We start from the raw sequence: 17473 nt of genomic DNA on the forward strand, positions 1-17473 counted from the left end.
TACCAAACTCCTCTTCTCCGTCGTCTCGCAGGAGCAGCAGGTCTGGGTCCAGAGCCATCTCACTAAGGTCATCTGAGGCCTCGGCCTGGGGCTTCTCCTCGTCCTCGCCCCCAGAAGATGGGGGCTTGGGCACCAGGCCGTCCTCTTTCTAGAGGCAGTGGACCAGGATGAGAAGGAACGGTTAGCTGTGACCGCTGACACGCAGTAGGGCCATGCCACCCAGCACTGTGCGAGGGCCTCGTCGGTGTACGTAATTTAATTACACAGGGCTCCGCACACCAGGGAGATCCGGCAGGCACCTAGTCAGCCTTGGTGCCTAAGAAATGATGTTTCCTTGATAGTTCTTAGGCAAGAAAGCACCCATATGACTTTTAAAAGGTAGGGAAAAAAATATTTTTTTAGTTAACCCTCAGGTATTTAAAACACCTGTCTCTGGCTGCCACGGCCTGTCAGCACTCACTGCCCGCCCCAGCAAAACAGGCGCTCACCAGGGGGGCATCTGACTCAGCGGCCACGCTCTCATTCTGTGCCTCTTCCTTGGGCTCCTGGGACGCCTCCTCCTTGACGACCGCCTCCTCCTTGGCTGCCTCCTCCTTCTCAGGCTCAGGCGGTGTCACTGCCTTTTCAGGAAGGCTCAGCAACATCTTGTAAATCCTGTAACCAAAATCCCGCTGCAGCATCTCCAGAAACAGCTCAGCCAACACCATCACCTGTTGGAGGGGAGGGGTGGGAGGGTGGCGGTTAGCATCAGGGGGAAAAAAGTGTTTTCGCCACACCGTGCCTTCTACCGCACAACCTCCCCAAGTGTCCAAGCCTACCTCGAAAGAGACCCTTTCCTTCAGCCTCCGGTCCTCCACAATGCCGTAGAGAGAGAGGTTTGCACAACCTGGGCGAGCCACCAGGGCAGGTTCCAAGGGCGGTGGGGGGGCCTCTGGGAGGTCAGTGTCTGCATCCTGCTGGCCGGGGCCTTCTGGGTTCTCTGCATTCTGCTTCGAGCTGTCTGCCGCTTGCTCTGATGCATCCACAGCCTGCTCAGGAGCCTCTGTTTCCTACAACAGAGACAGAACGTTCTGACCATCTGGGCTCAGGCGCCTGCCTCTCTCCCCGCCTGTCTTGAGAAGGCTCAGCCTTACCAAGGGTGCCTCCTGAGGCGGGACAGCTGCCTCTGCAGCTCTCTGCTGGCACAGGGTCTCCCACTCCTCCAGAGTCGGCATGATGGTCCAGACGTCTGGCAGATACACCACCACTGTCTGGAGCCGCCGGGGGGGCCCTGCCTGCAGGTACTGGAACTCAGCAATGCGCCACCTGCGCACAGAGAACGACGTGCTGACCCGTGCGCACAGTCACCGCACCCAGTGGATGCCGAGCTTCCAGAGTGCAGACAGGCCCGATCCTCAAGAAGATGCTAGTCCACAAGGAACCACCCACAAGCACTCAGCCTTGGGCCAAGGCAACAAGGAGCACTGAACGTGTCTAAGGACCTTGTCAGCCACGTCCAATTAGCTGCCCACCAACACTCAGCTCTCTGGGCCGGCTCCACCTGGGAGGCAGCTGGAGCGGCTGGGTCAGGGGAAGTTGGCAGAAACTGAGAGGCGAGGCGCTATGCTAACAGGACTGGAGAGCAGCGGCAGTGAGCTCGGCACCCACCAGCGCTTGAGGGAGCCCACTCACCACTTTGTGCAGCTGCTCAAGTCGATGCCCGTCTGAGCTCGCGCACAGCGGATGGCAGTGCGGACTAGCACCTGCGGGTCAGCCTTGGGGTCAAGGCCGTCCAAGGAGGGAGACCACTCACCCCCAACCAGCACTGCTTCTTCATCTTTCCGGCCCAGCAAAAGCTGCCGAAAGAGATTAGGGTCAAGAAATGAAAGGCTAAATGCCCAGGGCCTCCTACTCCAAGGCTGCCACTAATCAGGAATGAAGGCAGTAGCATGGCAAAGACATCACCACACGGGATGGCATTGCTTTCTGACAGGAAAGACCTCACCAGGCCAAATGGGGGCAGTTCACCCCTGAAATGCCATGCCCCTGTGAGGTAATGTGCAAGAGCGAGCAGCTGAAAACCTGACAGGGAGTGGACTCTTCTCGATGAAGCTCGTGCCTCCCAGCTCTTGTCCTTACCTTAATCTGCTTCAAAGGGTGCTCTGGGGCCTCCCTAGGCTCGGCCATGTCATCCACGAACAGCATGCAACAACGATACAACTCCTCCAATCCCGGGGACGAGAGCAACAGAACCTGTGCAGAGGTCGCACAAAGGAGCACGCTAGAGAGCCATGCCCACCTCCACGGGGGAAAGCAGAGCCCCCGGACTCTCCCTGGCTCACCTTGGAACTATACGCAGGGTCGATGTCTGAAGGGGCAGGCTCAGCACCAGCGTCTGGAACTGACTCCTTCTCAGAAGATACCTGGATTCGGCTCGGATGATGGAGGGAAAAGGGCTGGCTCAGAGGGAAGGCTGACAGCCAGCTCAGGTGAACGGCCAGGAAATCGGAGGGGACCAGGAGGCTGCGGTAACGGCGCTGGAGTTCTAAGACGTCACAGAAGGGGCTGCAGAAAGCAAGCAAGAGAATTCAGGTTAAGACTACAGTCACAAACACGACTTGAAAACAGAAATGGGCAAATTACCAACTAGAAAAAGACTTTCTGTGCAAAAGCAGGGAAAAGATGGATCAAATCTGATCAATAAAAAATCTCTGTGAAACACTGAGTCAAACAGGGCAGGGGCGTGCCGGATGTAATAACTCAGAGTATAAAAAGCACTCCTAAATCAGTAACACATACACACAGAAAGAAAACCGGCCAACAAAACACTGATTAAACTGACAACAGTACTTAACAGAAAAATATATCAGACATGGAAGCCCATGAAGGAAATGCTTACTCTGACTATAATTAAGAAATGCAAATTAGACTATCATTTGTCACTGATCAGATTGGCAAAGACCAAAAAGCTTAATTAAGACAGTCTTGGCAAAATCTCAAGGGAAGTACTTGGTGGCCCGTTGGTGAGAGCGTACCCTGATATGGCCTCTGTACGAGAGCCCAGCAACACCTAGCAAAGCTTCAGCCCAACCCTTTGGGCCAGCGACACCATTCCTAGGAACGGATCCCAGTGACACTGCACTGGCGAAAATCATGATGTGCCAAGTTTGTAAAGACTGACGACTGAAAATAGAGACCCGGTTAAACTATGGTTCACTGGAATACTGTGTAGTTAGTTAATAAGATCAATCCAGTAAATGCCATGTGACGGTAGAGCTGCCTGAGAATTTGCTAGGCTGTTATCTTGAGAGAAACAGGTCGCCAGATGCTTCTCTTAGGTGGATTCCAACCAGCAACCTTTCGGCTCTCAAGTGAGTACTTGACCACTACATCACCAGGGTCTTTAAAAAACATTAGAGTAAATTCTGAGATGGGTCAAAAAGCCAAGTCCCCAAGCAGTGTGTACAAATGGCTCCATCTGTGCCCTCTTCAGAGAACACTCGGTGGCCCTTCCACAGGCTCTGCCTCACCTACACCAGAACCTGACCCTTGGCCAGTGTCACCCCACGTCAGCCTTATCACTCACCTGTCGACAGTGTAGGGGGTGAGATGGACCCGGTAGGGAGGCAGGTCATGCCTCGGTTTCTTAGCACCCCAAGGTTCTCCTCCAGCCCGCTGTTTGCGCTTCTTGGAGTCATAGTCATCACTGGAGGTTGAGCAATCACCCAGGGAGAAACACCGCATTGTTATTTCAAAGTAATCAGTACAGACTGACGTAGGAAAGGAAACACGGGAAGCCATCTGAATGCCTAACATCAAAGACAAGGTTAAAGCCACACCAACAAGCGGCAAACGATAGCACTCGAACGTACATGGCACGCTACATACATGTGGTTCTGAAGTAAAACTGCATTTTACAACTTAATTCCATTCACAACTTTTTAGAAGATATTCAGATCATGGTGATTTCGTTTGTTTGTAAAAATGTATTTACAGAGCTTGATTAATCTTTAAATTTTTCTGAAGGACAGGATTGGCTCTTCCATCTCAAAAGTATGCCAACCCCTGTGACAGAACATTATGAAGGGGCACTTCAGCAGATACTTAAAAGCTCTTAGTACCATAAACAAGATCCAGATAGTGAGCAAAAGACAGAGTATCCAAAGCTGATCAACGTGTGCAGTTTTCCTTTCTGCACTTCTGAGCTTTCCAAATTTCCAAATTGAAACAAGAAGAAAAGTGAACTAAAATGCACACAAAAACAAGCCAACAAAAAAAACCATAACAGTGTTAGACGGTCTCTGTGCATTTTATTAAGAGACAGTTCCTGTAAGAAACCATTAGCAGTACATAGACATTCTCAAACCCTTCCATCCTGACATCTACTGTAGAGACTGTACCTCAGAGACGTCGGTCAAGAGTCACAGTGCATACAGAGTAGAAGGCATTCAGGCAAAAGTTAAGAGTAAAAACCGCAAACATCCATCTTATACATCAAATAATTCCAGTCATTCACGGCGCCTCTGAGTGATAGGGATTAACACGGTGATGGTAAGATTATCGTGCGATATGAGAAAGGGTGTACTACGACCTCACAAAATCAGCAGGAACCCTAAGATTTAAAACGGTCTGTATGTTATAGAAAAAATACTACAAGAAAAATTTTTAAAAAGAAAAATACTGAAAGAGATGAATGACAGTAATTACTCTTTTCAAAACTATTTTCTAAAGGTCTTTAAGAATGCCTACATGGTAACAAACATTGCTTATCTGCACAGCATTTGAATTTTCTATCATGGCATCGATACTATATAAATGCGATAAATCACTTACTTTGGCATTAGTGTTGAGAGGAAGAAACTTTAGAACAGTGGTTCTCAACCTTCCCAATGCCACAACCCTTTCATGCAGTTCCTCATGTTGTGGTGACCCGCCCCCCGAATCATAAAAATTTCATTGCTATGTCATACCTATAATTTTGCTACTGTTATGAATCGGGCGACCCCTGTGAAAGGGTTGTTCGACCTCCAAAGGGGTGGCAACCCACAGGTTGAGATTCACTGCTTTAGGCCTTGGGAAATACCAGAGAAGGGGAAATCCCCCAGGCCTCAGAGAATCATCTGTCCATTCTTCATGCCTAGGGAGGGCCTACCTGGGGAGAGGGTTGGTAACTTTTTGCCAGGTTTATCTTCTTCCAGTTTTGGGCCTGCCTGGGTCATTTCTGTTTCTTAGACTCCTGAGTAACAAAGTTGATTATGTTAACTCAAGGTTTGGTTTTTGTTTTTATTTTCCAATAACTGTCTTAAGTGGCCCATCCTAGAACTGCCCACAGATCCTGCTCTTATGGGACTGTCCGTGCTTTGATGATCTAACAAAAGAACTGTTGCAGTCATTCTCTCAGCAGCTCACCCCAGGACTGACGTGAACCCAGCAGTACGTGCCGGAAACCCCAGTCAAGCTCCATGGTCCACCAAATCCTCTGGCCCAGCAGCCGGGGTGCTCTCATTACGACAGGGAGTGACGAGAGCAGGGTGAAAGAGGCAGCACCAGCAGCAGGCCAGCTCCACACACCTTCCTGAAAGCCAGGACTGTGCCTGACAAGCAGCCTATACCGCATGGCCTAAAGAGTCAATAATAAAACTGGGTACTCAGCCAAAATGCTAATGTCACGGATTCCTTTATAAATGAACAGTTGTCCCCAAACTGGCCCCCCTCCACACACACACATATACAAATACCATCTACTTCTTTTCCTACTACAAATTCTCTACCTATCCCACCTCAGCAGTAAACTCTTCTTTCTCTAGAAGCTATGACCCGAAGGTGATGTCCAAAGTAATTAAACAAGGTTGGCATACCCATGACAATCAAATGCAACCGATCACCCACAAGACCTGAATTTGAACCTACAGTAAACAGTGGCCAGTGACTTCCACCCAGACCACATTATTCCCACACATATCACATGCTTGCTGTGGTTTTTTTTCCACTGAAACCTTTTACAAGCTCACAGCATGTAACAGGGGAAACTAATGTCCTTGGAAATTAAAGACCAAGAAGATGCTCGACCAAGGGAGGAGGACTGGGTATGTGTAAAGTAACAAGTGGCTTGATATGGTGGGGTCCTGGAAACACAAACAGCCCTGGCCCTCAGGAGCTCCCCCTGGTTCGGTCCCCAGTGACCCACCTGAGGGGGCAAACTGGCTGCAGCAGCACTGGCTGCAGCACACCAGCTTAGGCTTCCTCTCCAACCTGCTCCTGCTCCTCGTACGTGTTCACGCCTTCTCACCCCTTACCCGGTAATCATCTGCTGGCCTCTGGGAGGAGGGCTGGCCTACTCTTAAGAGAGTTCATGTTTCAAATGAAAGCTACACCTGAGGGGACTTCCTGAAGTGAGGGAAATGTTCTATGCCTCAAGAGAGTAAAGGTTGTGTGAAATTTTCCATTTGTCAAAACTGTCCAGTTTGGTACAGTTCAATCTATATAAATTAGATCTAAAAAATACAAGCAGAGAGCAAGCAGTGGGCGGAGAAGACTGGAAGAATGCTGATAATGATTGACAGTTCGGAACACCATTCTGTTTACTCTGCATGTATTTGAAAGTCTCCATAATAAAGTTAAAATGAACTCAGAATTACACCACCAAAAAAACAAAACAAAAAACCCAAACTCACTATACCATCAGACCAATGCTGAGTCATGGTAACCCTATAGGATAGGACAAGGTAGAATTGCTCTGGTGGGCTTCTGAGACTGTAATTCTTTACGGGAGTAGAGAGGCTCATCTTTCTTTCGTAGAGTTGCCGATTTTCGATCTGCTGGCCTTGTTGCCCACTGCTAAACCCACACCACCACCAGAGCTCCCAGACAGAACCTGAGCAAGCCTTAAACTAGCCGAGGGAGAGAAGCAGAAGCGTTGAAAGCCGTGGGAGAGTGCTGACTAAGGAGAGAAGACAGCAGGCCCAGCAAGCAGGGGTTACACAGGATTGCCTAGGAGCGCCCCAACCACCTAGGCTTCCTCCACACATGGCCCAGGGAGAAGGCCGTCATCTCCGGGACAAAAGGCCTCAATTTCTCGGCACATTGCAACACACACATGCATAAAGAAACGAGTCTGCAAAAGGTTTGTGGAAAAATAGAATTAAAGGATCATGGGGTTTTTCCATGAACTTTTGGGGATCCCCTTGTATACATTTTTAACTAGAAAACAATACCCATTACAATGGTACTTTTGTGGCACTATTATTTTCTTGACAGTCTTAATTCTTGGTATTGCTCTTAGGAGCTACAAATAAAAGGAAATTTTCATATTAAAAAGTATCTCAAAATGGCACCTCAAGAAACATTGAATGTTTCAAGTTCCAAAATCTGTAATACAAGGGGATTCAAAGAGTTGGCTGCAGAACAGAATTGAAGGATCGTAGAATTTTCCCACCAACTTTTTGAACCCTCCTTGTCTACTTCAGTGGTTTTTATATTATAGGGCAAGGGGACTACGATGCAGCTGCAGAAAGAGAACCTTGTGTTACGAAGCAGCAAAGAAAGGGACATTGCTCCCAGAGGCAAATCAAACACTTTCCTGCCTGGTTGGCTTACCTTCGGCCCTGATCCAACCGTCCATGAGGACCCCGAGCAGGAAACCGGTTCAGGTGGCTCAGATGAAGTGTGTGGGATGTTTGGAAGAGACTCAGAGCTGCAGAGAAGAAGTGGCCAGTGACATAAAACCCCTCAAAACTTTGACAGCCCTCCCTCCCTGACGTCCAGGGCCTAGTAGTACCTACTTCTGAGAGTTATGCATCCATTCATCGAGAGGACCGCCCCCCCACCCACACACAGCCACACCCTAATTCTAAGCCACTAGTACTCACGCTTCTGAGGAAAGAGCGGGGGAATTCGGTGAGGCTGAAAGATCAACTGAGGCTGAGCTCCCAAGATCCCTTGCTTCTGGCCCAGGGCTGCCACATGCAGAAGGGGAGGTGCTGGCGACTTCAGCAGGGGCTGAGGGGACAGTGGCCAGGAAAATTCAGGGCATCGCAGAACTGATGTGCTCACGACCTTGGTCAGATGCCATGCCAAGCCCTCCACAGAAGTACAGTTCTTAGCCTGCTTCCCTCCCTCCCCTTTCAGATGCACAAGCCAAAGAAAGAGGAATACCTGGTTGGAGAGTGTTTGCACCTTGACAGCATTCCAGGGCACTGCCTGACCTGGGTTGTATGCAGCCTTCACCAGCACCTTCTCACCCAGCTGGGGCAGCCGGCCCTTCACCACACTGCCAGCATATAAGCCGGGAGGCCCAGTCAGTGAGAGACCATGGCCAAGTCACCCTGACTGTCCCCCAGGAGGCCCTTCCCATCAAGATTTCTCACACCTTGCATAAAAACAGCAAAGCTACGGCTTTAGAGGCGCCCCCACCAGCATGGTGACAGAATTGAACCCAAAAAGCTTTGCTTGCCGGGGACCAGCCTCAAGCCTACCTTATCTGAAAAAAGACCTCGTCATCCACCACCCCAAAGTAATCGTGCAAGCTGGTAACAATGCCAGTGAAAACGCGCTGCTTCTCGCCACCCTGTGAAAATGGGCAATTTAAAAGTAATGGGGATTAACTTGGACAAAGACACACTCGGCCACCCTCTCATCTTTATCCGCCACCCAGCTCACTCAGACAACCAAGAAGCACGTGTGTCTGGTGAACAGCATCCATCTATGGGATCTGCTCATGGCCCACAGCGTCCCGGGTTTCCAGGTCTTCCTGCATGCCAGGCGGTGTACTAAAGGTTTCCCAAGAACTAAAACTTACAACCTCCGAATCTAAGGGTTGTAGGGTCATCAACCCATACTGGCCCGTTAGCAGGAGAAGAACCAGGAAGAAAGAACACCAGGTGCTATAAAAGAGCGAAGAGCGCCAAGCAGCCAGGAATGCTGGCAGGGCCGCAGGGCTCCGTAGAAAGCAATGCCTTGCCTACCTGCAGGTGTCTGGCATTTTGGGACAGTTCCGTGGCCACCGGAGGAGTGAGCAAACCAGGAGGGGGACCCAGAAGGGATGTTGAAGCCGCACCTGTGGAGACAGAGAAGCCATCTTCGGACCACACAATCACTTCCAGGACTCTAGTGCACTAGAGGAGGTGGTTAACACAAAGGCACACTGACTCCCACCAACCCCCACAGAATAGACCTGGCACCTCAGAAGTCGTCTTCTCCTTTCCTACTAGCAAATTGCTCTCCACTGGGAGGACCCTCCCCCTCTCCCCCACAAAGCCACCTTCTGAAAGTCCAAAAGCACATGGCTCCCAATACAGTGCCAGGTAGGGAGGAGGGTGATCACCTGAGAAGTTACGACCCCCTGGAAGCGGATTGAGCCGCTGGCGCTTAAACTGGGACATTGGGAATGCCGTCCTTTTTCAGTGTCGTAGGGAAAACCTTCAATCAGAAAAGAAAGATTATCAACTCACGAGGAAAATTTCCATCTACCCCCCCCCACCCCGCCAAAAAAAGGGGAAACTCGTATAGAACTAAAAATCTTAAGAGATAAACGGGAAGCAAATGGGGTGACTGAGAATGAATGGCGAAAATGAGACTAGCTGGAGGGGCAGGAAATGAAGTAACGTGTTACACTGTTCCAATCTGACCTCACAATAACCTAGTGGCAAGCTGGCGGTCGTGCAATTGACCGAGAAGGAAGCTGAAGCTCAGCGAGATCAAGACTTGCCCCGGGCCACAGAACCAGTGAGTGACAAAACCAAGCCTCACACCCGGGTCTCCCAATCGCGATGCCCCTCTCACTAGGTCACGCCACCCGCGGAGGGCTGGGGGCTCGGGGGCTGGGAAGAGCTCCGTGACATTCATTCATTCAAAAACATCCGCCAAAATGCTCCACGGCAGGGCCTAGGAAAATGGAGGCTGCCAGTGGCGGCGAGGAGACGGTGTGCGCCCCGGAAGCCAAGGTCCCCCGTTCCCCGGACAGGCTAGCGGGAGGGCAGCCCTCCGGCCCGGCCGGACGCGAACCGCGCTGCGCGCCGCCCTCCCGCTCCCGCGCTATCGGGCCCTCGGCTCCCGCCTCGGCCGCCGCCGCCGGCGCCAGTCTCCGCAGCCGGGCGACTGCGAGGCCGCCGTGCGAAGGCGAAGGCGCGCGGCTTCTGCTCCTCCCGCCCGCCCCCAGGGCCGAGGCCGTTGCCAGGGAGACGGGGCTGGCAGTCCGGAGGGGCACTTGGCCCCTTCCGCGAGCAGCGCATCTCGCCGCCGGGCCCTCCGGGCCCTTGGCCCGAGGAGGGGGCCAGAGGCCGAGGAGCGGCGGCAGGGCCCCAACCCACCTGCGGGCCAGCGCCGCGACACCGGGGGACAAAGACACCCGGAACCACCACAGCCGCCGCCGCCGCCGGAAGCGCCTCTCCGGAACCGCGACCACTGGTCGGAAGCTGCCACTCTCCCGGATATGGTCCCTCCCCCGTCTCCGCCGACCTCTCCCTGCCCCCACCCCGGTGTCCCTTCCAGCTCCGGCTGTGGAGCGGAAGTGCGCCTTCCCCGATCGCGCGCGCCGCGCCTAGGCAGTGCCCGCACTCAAGTTTCCCAGTAGAAAAGCGGCCCCCCACGCTTTAGTTCCGAGGGCAAAGACAGCTGCAGTGTCCGGGAGGCAGTGCCCACCGCCACCACCCCCACCGCGTTCTGGAAGACCCCCTATACAGCAAGAGAACCAGTCCGTCCTGCCCGGAGGGCAGTGCTTGATCGCTGGCCGTGTCTAGGAGAAAGTTGTCTGTCTGGGACTAGGGGCGCAGCGAGGCTAAGCAGCGCCCAGGGTAATCTCTAAATTGCACCCCCACCCACCCCCAATCTCCAGATGCAAAGACGTTGATGGAGCGACTAGTCCGCAGAAATGCCACCACCACCCCATCACCCCATTGTCCAGCCACCTTAACCAGGCGCCTTTTAATCTTTGTGGTGCCCGGGAATGCCATTCCGTGCCCCCATCTGCGGAAGCAAAGGGAGTTGCCCGACTCTGTACCCCCACACACCACACCAACACCTCCCAGTTTCTGGGTCCCTATAGGAGGCCAGGGTTTCCACCTTTCTCGATTCATACAGGAGCCTAACAATGCTGAGTAATATAGACCCCTAGTGATATTTCGGCAGGGCAGTGGTGATTTAGTAGCAAAAGCCTTACCGTCATTGTGGGAGACCTGAACTCATTCTGGGGGCCAATGGGTCTCTTGCACACCACCACCTGCTCGTATGCTGCTACCCTGTTTCCTCAAAAATAAGAGTGTCTTATATTAACTTTTGCTCCCATAGATGCACTAGGTTTTATTTTCAGGGAATATCTTATTTTTCCATGAAGAATACGGTACACATTTATTGTTTATTGTTTTATTAAAATAAACCTCACACTTCCTGTCTCTACTCCAGCTGCGCTGCAGCCAACAGTGAGTTGCACAACAGCGCCCGACACTCCGGTCCAAAGTCCAGAGTTACGGTAGCTTCAGGGGGCCTTATTTTCGGGGGGTGACTTATATTTCAACAAGAGGCAAAACCGTATGTAGGTCTTATTTTCAGAGCATGTCTTACTTTCGGGGAAACAGTATGCTACTGAACCGGTTTCAGCAGAGCAGGACTCTGAAGAAAGACTTGGCCATCTAGTTCCCTGTCTCAGCCAGTGTCAGATCCCCACCTGGCCACGAAGAGGGTATTTCTGTTGTGCATCGGATCACTATGAGTCGGCACCGACTCACAGCATCTAACCACAACACTGAGCCGACCTTTTGAGAGCTGTAGTGAGCACTCCCCTCCGCCCCCAAATGTCATGTTCTAGTAGCAGCTAAAGTCCTAACTTCAGAAGGAAAATCTGCAACAGTCCAAGGCTGATTCCAGGGAGGTGGCGGTCAGACACACCTCTTGCCAGCATTTCACTGGCTCTGACACCTGCCACCCCGCCCGCAGCATCCACTACCTCCAGGCGCATTCATTCATTGCAGTGGCCACTCATAGAGCACACTTAAAGAGGTTTATTAAGGAAGTTACAAGGTATAACTCTGGGGCAGGCAGCATGTAAGTAAAGTCTAGATGACTCCCCCCAAACCCAGGCACTTAGTCCTGAATTGAGTTCATGTTTTGGAAACAAACAGGTTGATTTTTCCCCTAAACCCTGAGTCAACCCCTCCCTGCCTCAGTGCAGGTCAGCTCCCCTCAGCCATGCAAGCAAGCAGGCCCTTCGCTCTCAGCCCCCTCAGGATAGGCGTCCTCTCTGCCTTCAGCTCCCACCACTAACCAGCCCACTGCTTCCTAGCCAGTGCGGCAGCTTTGTTCCCCTCTCCCAGCTCCATTCCTGGCAGCGGTCATCGCTTCTGTCTTCGCCACCAGCTCGGCCACAAGGCCTCTTCCAGGCCTCACTGTCTTCAGTGAGACAGCCTTTGACCCACGTCACAGTTTTGAGGTTCCTCAGTTCCTCCCCCTCTCCCTCTCTGCTTCTCCTTTCTCCTTCCCCAAAACTCTGTGTGGCTGACTACATAAATGGATAAGTATACTCCTGGTCAATTTAAAGGTATGTAGACATTTCATGAACATAGTCTGTAGTTGCTTCATGTGCACAGTATATTGATCAATCCCTGCACAGTACAGACTAATCACAGGACAAGCTACAGCTCAGGGTTTTGAAAACAAAAAGTGTGAAACCAGCTAGTTTACAACTCACCCAGGAAACATCAGTCATTCGGGACAAGAGTAAACCCACTCTCTGAGGTAGAAAAACTGGGTAAAGGAAACCTCTCAAGATTGGAGGGGGGGGGGGTAAAATCTCTCAAGCTGTTTGTTTCCAAAACACAGAGGGACGAGTTTCAGGACTAAGTGCCCATATTTCTCAGGTATAAAACAGAAGAGATCTCAATGAAATGACTCTCTCACTGGCCATTTTTAGTCCCTGGTGGCAATCTCAGTCCACTCTCCCCTCTCCCCTTGGCAGTGTACCCCCAGCCCTCTTCCCCTTTCCTGTGTACTTCACAGTTCACAAAGGACTTCAGGGCATTTGAATCTCATGTAGGCATCATCCTAAGCCTGTGAGGTAGGTAGGGCAGGCATCATTATCCCGTTTGGAACATTATAAAAACAAGAAAAGTTAAAGGGCTGTCTCAAACGCGGGTGGCATGATAAGTAACATGTTGGGCTGCTAACCACAAGGTTGGCAGTTCGAATCCACCAGCCTCGCTGCAGGAGAAAGATGAGACTTCCTGCTCCAGTAAAGACTTATAGTCTTGGGAACCCAAAGGGGTAGTTCTGCTCTCTGTCCTATAGGGTCTTGATGAATCGGAATCGGCTTGATGGCAGTGAGTTTTGGTATGAGCTTCTGGTTTGGGCTTTGACGGGTAAAAGCTAGCAGGGAACAGAGCAGCCGAGAATTGACCTTGAAGGTATTCTTGAAGGTGCATCCTTGGTCTGTTGTCGCCAGGCCTGCCATTCCTAGTGCCATCTGCAGGGACCCTGCTCCAGGGACCAGACCCTGTCAGAGGCTTCCCAGTAGCATGTGCTTGAGGAAAGCAGGAACCCAGGTGGATCAGCAACTGCGGGCAGTTCCATCCTTCTGCACGCAGATGACCTCGTCCAGAAGTCGCCTTTACCAGTTTTGGAGGGTGCTTGTTACCCAAAGGGATGGCTGGATCCAGCCAGCTCCTAACACTGCTGGCCACAGCTAATGGGCATAGACTTATCCATAAATACGCATCTGTAACATGGCATGGGCACTTGAGAAATAAGTTAGTTCACATTGTAGAAGCCCAGGGATTTCTGGCAAGCAGGGAGGAACCTTAGACTTGTCACATTGGGGGACTCTCAGGGGACTGGGTCCCTACTGCCAGGCTGGTCCGAGGAGGAAGACTCAGCCCCTAGCTTCAGAGAAGGGCCAGCATCACAGCTTCACCCAGCGGTGAAGAGAAACAGCCACGGGGCTGGAGGGCGAGGGCAGAGACTTCCCTGCCGCCGGTGCCCCGCCCCACCTCACCCCAAGGGTCACACCCTGCACAAGCTAGGCTTAGCAGACAGAAAGGTTTTTTGCTCGTTGTTTCCTAACTACCAGCGAAGGCATGAAAGTCTTCCGGCGGGGATGACACTGAGACCTTTCAGGGAGATCCCTGGACTCAATCCTGTGACAAAGGAAAAGAAAGTCCAGAGCTAGGAGGGGGACACAAAGGGAGCCAAGAAGAGCAGTGCAGGGCTTATCTGCTCTGGGCAGTGTTCTTCCCTGTGCAGAAGCTCCGGCAGATTCTCATAGCAGGGTGGACTCACCCTCGACCAATCCCCAGTCTGTGCCCCTCCCACCCCACTCCCTTAGCTCCCTGCCCATCCAGGGGGCTGGCCGATGATGCGTCAGGTCAGCGTGGAGGGGCTAAGCCTTGCAGGGCCTGGGCTGAGAAGCTCACTCATATTCTGGTCCTGGCTCTGCCTCTGCCACAGGCTGACTTTGTGGTCTAGGAAAGTGACTTCCCTCCACTGCCCCACCCCCACCCCTTTCAACCACTTGTGTCGCTCCTCTGGCTTCCCTTCCTAGACTGTCACCCCTGGTTCCTAGGGCCACCTCAATTCCCTATAATCCAACACCCTAAGCTCACCCAACTCACCTGAGGTCGGGGCCAGCCCGAGGGACAAGGGGCTCAGGATGTCGAGAGTTTCTCCAGAAGATCCGGTTGAGCAGGACCTTGACCTTGCCCCAAGGGGAGAGATCCAGCTGAGGGGGTGGAGGGTGGGGAGCTTCCCCTACATCAGCTCCTAAAGGCAGCTCTCCTCCCCACCTGCTCCAGGTAGGAATGCTGCCATCTTCCCCAAGTTTCTGGACTTAGGGGTGTCCACCTACCTTGTGTCCCTGGGAGGGTGGGAAGGTGTGAGCTGGCACCTCTGAGGCTTCGGACAGGTGGGCGAGGTCGGTGCCAGGCACCCCCACTTTGGGGGATGAAGTTGCCTTTGCCCCTTCAGAAGGAGAGTTGGGTCACCCAGGGCCACGCCCAAGCAGCCATGGCATCAAGGGGGCTGGGCAAGCGAGGCACAGGGGCAGGAAGACAGCGCCCCTCACCTGCATCCTTTGTCTGGCTTGGCAGGTCCCAAGGCGGCACCTGCGCCTCATTGCTCAGGGCAGGGGATGGTGAGAGTGAAGGAGCTGGGGCAGGTGACTCCTCTCCAGGGTCCTGTGACTAAGTGGGACAGACAACCAGGACATCGCTAGAGGGCGGAGGCTGTGCACAGGGAGCCATGATGCTCAGGCTTGCTGTGCTCCTCTACCTCCCCCAGGCCGGGCCTGCCCACCCGCTGGCTCACTCACCCCTGCGGGCCTCCAGGTCTGCAGCTGCAGGTGGAGCTGTTGGAGCCTGGCCATCTGCTCCAGAACGAGGCACAGGTGTTCTAGGTAGCGGAGACCCTGTCCTGGGAGGCTGGTCCAGACTTCAGGCTCCAGGGCCCTCACCTGTGGGCCACGGTGACAGAGGGAAGCCCCCTGAATTCACCTGGACTTTCACCCTAGCAGCCAACCTGCTCACCCAGCAGATGGGTGCAAAGCAGGCAGTGGGAAGGGGGAACCCACATGCCCCCAGCGCCAGGCAGGACCCAAACCTGCTCACCTCCCCTGCGGGTTGGGGGTGGCTAAAGGCAGCTAGTGCAGTGAGGCACAAACTGTGACAGACACAACCCATCAATTAGGGACAAGGAATGTCCCGCCCCCCCACCACCAGGGTGCTCCAGGGGTCCCCACTGGACTGAGAACTGGGGGAAGGGGGGAGCGCAGGGGCTGTGCCCCTTCCCCCCAGCCATGACGGGCCTGAAATAGCACTCACCCCCTCAGCTGCCTCCAGGTCCTTTTCTGACCCAGTGGTCTCCTGCTCCCCGCCTCCCAAAGCGGGCAGCTCACACGCAGGCTTGCTTGGCGGCTGCAGGGGGCGGTGCTGCTGGGACCAGCTGGCTGGGCAAGAAGGGTGGCAGCGGGAGCGCTCCAGGACCTGCTCCAGCGTTCGACTGGCCAGGAGCCTGCCGAGTTGGGCCGGGGGCTCCACGAGGGCGGGGGCCTCGGAGCTTCCCGAAGGATCGAAGTCCAGAGAGTCCAGAGACAGGCCCGGGGAAGTGACCAGGGAGCTATCTCCAACTGCCATCTCCACTCCCGAGTCTCGGGAGGCGAGTTTCAGAAGTGGCACCCGCCTCCCTGGGCCCCTCAGCTGGGCCTCCGCGTTCCAGGGCGGGGAAGCACCCCCGGCTGCGTCCGGGATCCTTCTGTAGGTGCTGCTGACTCCGGGCACGACACACCCGCGCGCCGGGTCCTCCGCCGCCCTATCTGCAAGGAGAGTCAGTATCAGGCTACGCGGCCGCCCCAACGCCCCCAGCATTCCTGGGAGGAGTGTCCCAGGTGAGCAGTGAAGGGCGGCGCCTAGACAGCCACAGCCTCGCCAAGGTGTCACCGGGGTCTGCCTGGACGACGGTTTCCCTGTACATCAGACAGGGAACTGGTTCAGACGCCGCGCCAGCTCCCGCCTGCAGTGGCCCAGCTGCCTTTCTTCCCGGGAGAACCTCGTCGGGCCCAGACCTTCACATCATAGCGGGGGCGGGGGGGGGGGCGTGCCTGCGGGGAGTCGCACTGTTGGTAGAGGTTAGGACACAGAGTGGAGCCTATCTGGAGGCCCGGCCGCACCAGGATGCTAGATCACGGCTCTCCGGGGCTTCTAGGGGCCAGGGATTAACTACAAGCGGCTGTAATGAGGGACCTGAGGCTCCTTCCTCTTCGATGGAATAGTCGTGAAGGTTCGGCTGGGCGTCGAAAGAAACTGCTAAGTGTTAGAATGGGCACCAGAAGGGAAAGGATGCTCGTGGTCAGCATCACCTCCGTGGGCCTTCCTCGCTGGTCCCACTCGGAGTGATGGGTCCGGGCCATGGAATTCACAGCCACAGCCTTCCAGGCAGCGGTGACGGCCGGAACCTCACTCCTGCAGGGCAGGCAGGCCCTCTTTGGAAAGGGGTCTGACCCGGAGGGGGCTTTCAGGGCTTCAGGGGGAGAGGGGAAGTTCAGGCGGCCTTCTGGAACGGGAAGGAAGTGGACCCAGAGGAAATGGGGTGGAGGTGGTGGCCAGTTAGGCACCCAAACCTCTGAGGGTCTGCTCTGCGCATGGCGTCTTCAAAGTAACCAGCACACCCCTCAAGCTGAAAGGTAGGCGCCTCCCGGGTGGGTGTGCAGGGGTCCAAGGGGGGTAGGGAGGGGCTGCCCCGTGTGCGCCCCGGTGAGAGCGCGAGAGTTGGCTCCAGGAAAGGAGCGCCCCCAGGGACTGAGGACACAGGCGGGTCTGCAAAGGCCCGGAGCTGGGAGATCGGGTCTGTGGTGTCCTAAGCCCCCAATGCGACCCCGGCCCGAGCAGGGGGCAGGGGCGACTCACCCGGGCCGCCGCGCGGCTCCACCGCGAAGACCCGCCGCCGGCCCAGCATGGCCCAGCTCCCGGCCCCCACGCGGCCACTGCCCCGCGACAGAGCGACTGGCCGCGTCCCCAGTCGG

At 54.2% G+C, this 17473-nt stretch overlaps 2 protein-coding genes across 7 annotated transcripts in view; both read right to left on the bottom strand.

Moving 5' to 3' along the window:
• The window catches only part of CCAR2 (cell cycle and apoptosis regulator 2), a 13319-nt gene extending 2963 nt beyond the window's left edge, over positions 1-10356 (bottom strand). For 2 of the 6 annotated variants that reach the window (XM_030884607.2, XM_004707596.2), the window contains exons 1-15: positions 10287-10356; positions 9302-9396; positions 8943-9034; positions 8454-8545; positions 8134-8248; positions 7848-7977; positions 7576-7672; positions 3566-3685; positions 2322-2544; positions 2119-2232; positions 1672-1835; positions 1134-1305; positions 819-1049; positions 489-710; positions 4-148 (exon numbers count right to left, since the gene is read on the bottom strand). In XM_030884607.2, coding sequence (XP_030740467.1) covers positions 4-148; positions 489-710; positions 819-1049; positions 1134-1305; positions 1672-1835; positions 2119-2232; positions 2322-2544; positions 3566-3685; positions 7576-7672; positions 7848-7977; positions 8134-8248; positions 8454-8545; positions 8943-9034; positions 9302-9359 — 1975 coding nt within the window. In that variant the 5' untranslated portion in view covers positions 9360-9396; positions 10287-10356. Of the gene's footprint in view, positions 1-3; positions 149-488; positions 711-818; positions 1050-1133; positions 1306-1671; positions 1836-2118; positions 2233-2321; positions 2545-3565; positions 3686-7575; positions 7673-7847; positions 7978-8133; positions 8249-8453; positions 8546-8942; positions 9035-9301; positions 9397-9605; positions 9706-9728; positions 9917-10286 lie in introns of those variants that run through there. The other 4 variants (XM_045286787.1, XM_045286789.1, XM_045286788.1 and 1 more) reach the window with 4 other exon arrangements.
• A 2866-nt stretch (positions 10357-13222) lies between these two features.
• Positions 13223-17406, bottom strand: CUNH8orf58 (chromosome unknown C8orf58 homolog). The gene is made up of 7 exons (XM_045286848.1): positions 17358-17406; positions 15777-16321; positions 15269-15409; positions 15023-15140; positions 14807-14919; positions 14574-14656; positions 13223-14099 (listed from the first exon to the last, which is right to left on the bottom strand). Exons 1-7 carry the CDS (start codon positions 17404-17406, stop codon positions 13988-13990), a joined length of 1161 nt encoding a protein of 386 aa, XP_045142783.1. The 3' UTR covers positions 13223-13987.
• Positions 17407-17473: the final 67 nt, after the last annotated feature.

The sequence above is a fragment of the Echinops telfairi genome, unplaced genomic scaffold (genome assembly GCF_000313985.2).
Source record: "Echinops telfairi isolate 266 unplaced genomic scaffold, ASM31398v2 ScPeMD7_9;HRSCAF=40, whole genome shotgun sequence".
Taxonomy (NCBI): domain Eukaryota; kingdom Metazoa; phylum Chordata; class Mammalia; order Afrosoricida; family Tenrecidae; genus Echinops; species Echinops telfairi.

What these genes read in the sequence shown, in the direction of transcription:
- CUNH8orf58 (XM_045286848.1), bottom strand. Translation starts at nt 17,406, where the DNA reads ATGCTGGGCCGGCGGCGGGTCTTCGCGGTGGAGCCGCGCGGCGGCCCG. An exon ending in GGAGCCGCGCGGCGGCCCGG is followed by an intron (nt 16,322 to 17,357) that starts GTGAGTCGCCCC and finishes CACTCCTCCCAG; the next exon opens with GAATGCTGGGGGCGTTGGGG. An exon ending in ACCTGGAGGCAGCTGAGGGG is followed by an intron (nt 15,410 to 15,776) that starts GTGAGTGCTATT and finishes CGTGGCCCACAG; the next exon opens with GTGAGGGCCCTGGAGCCTGA.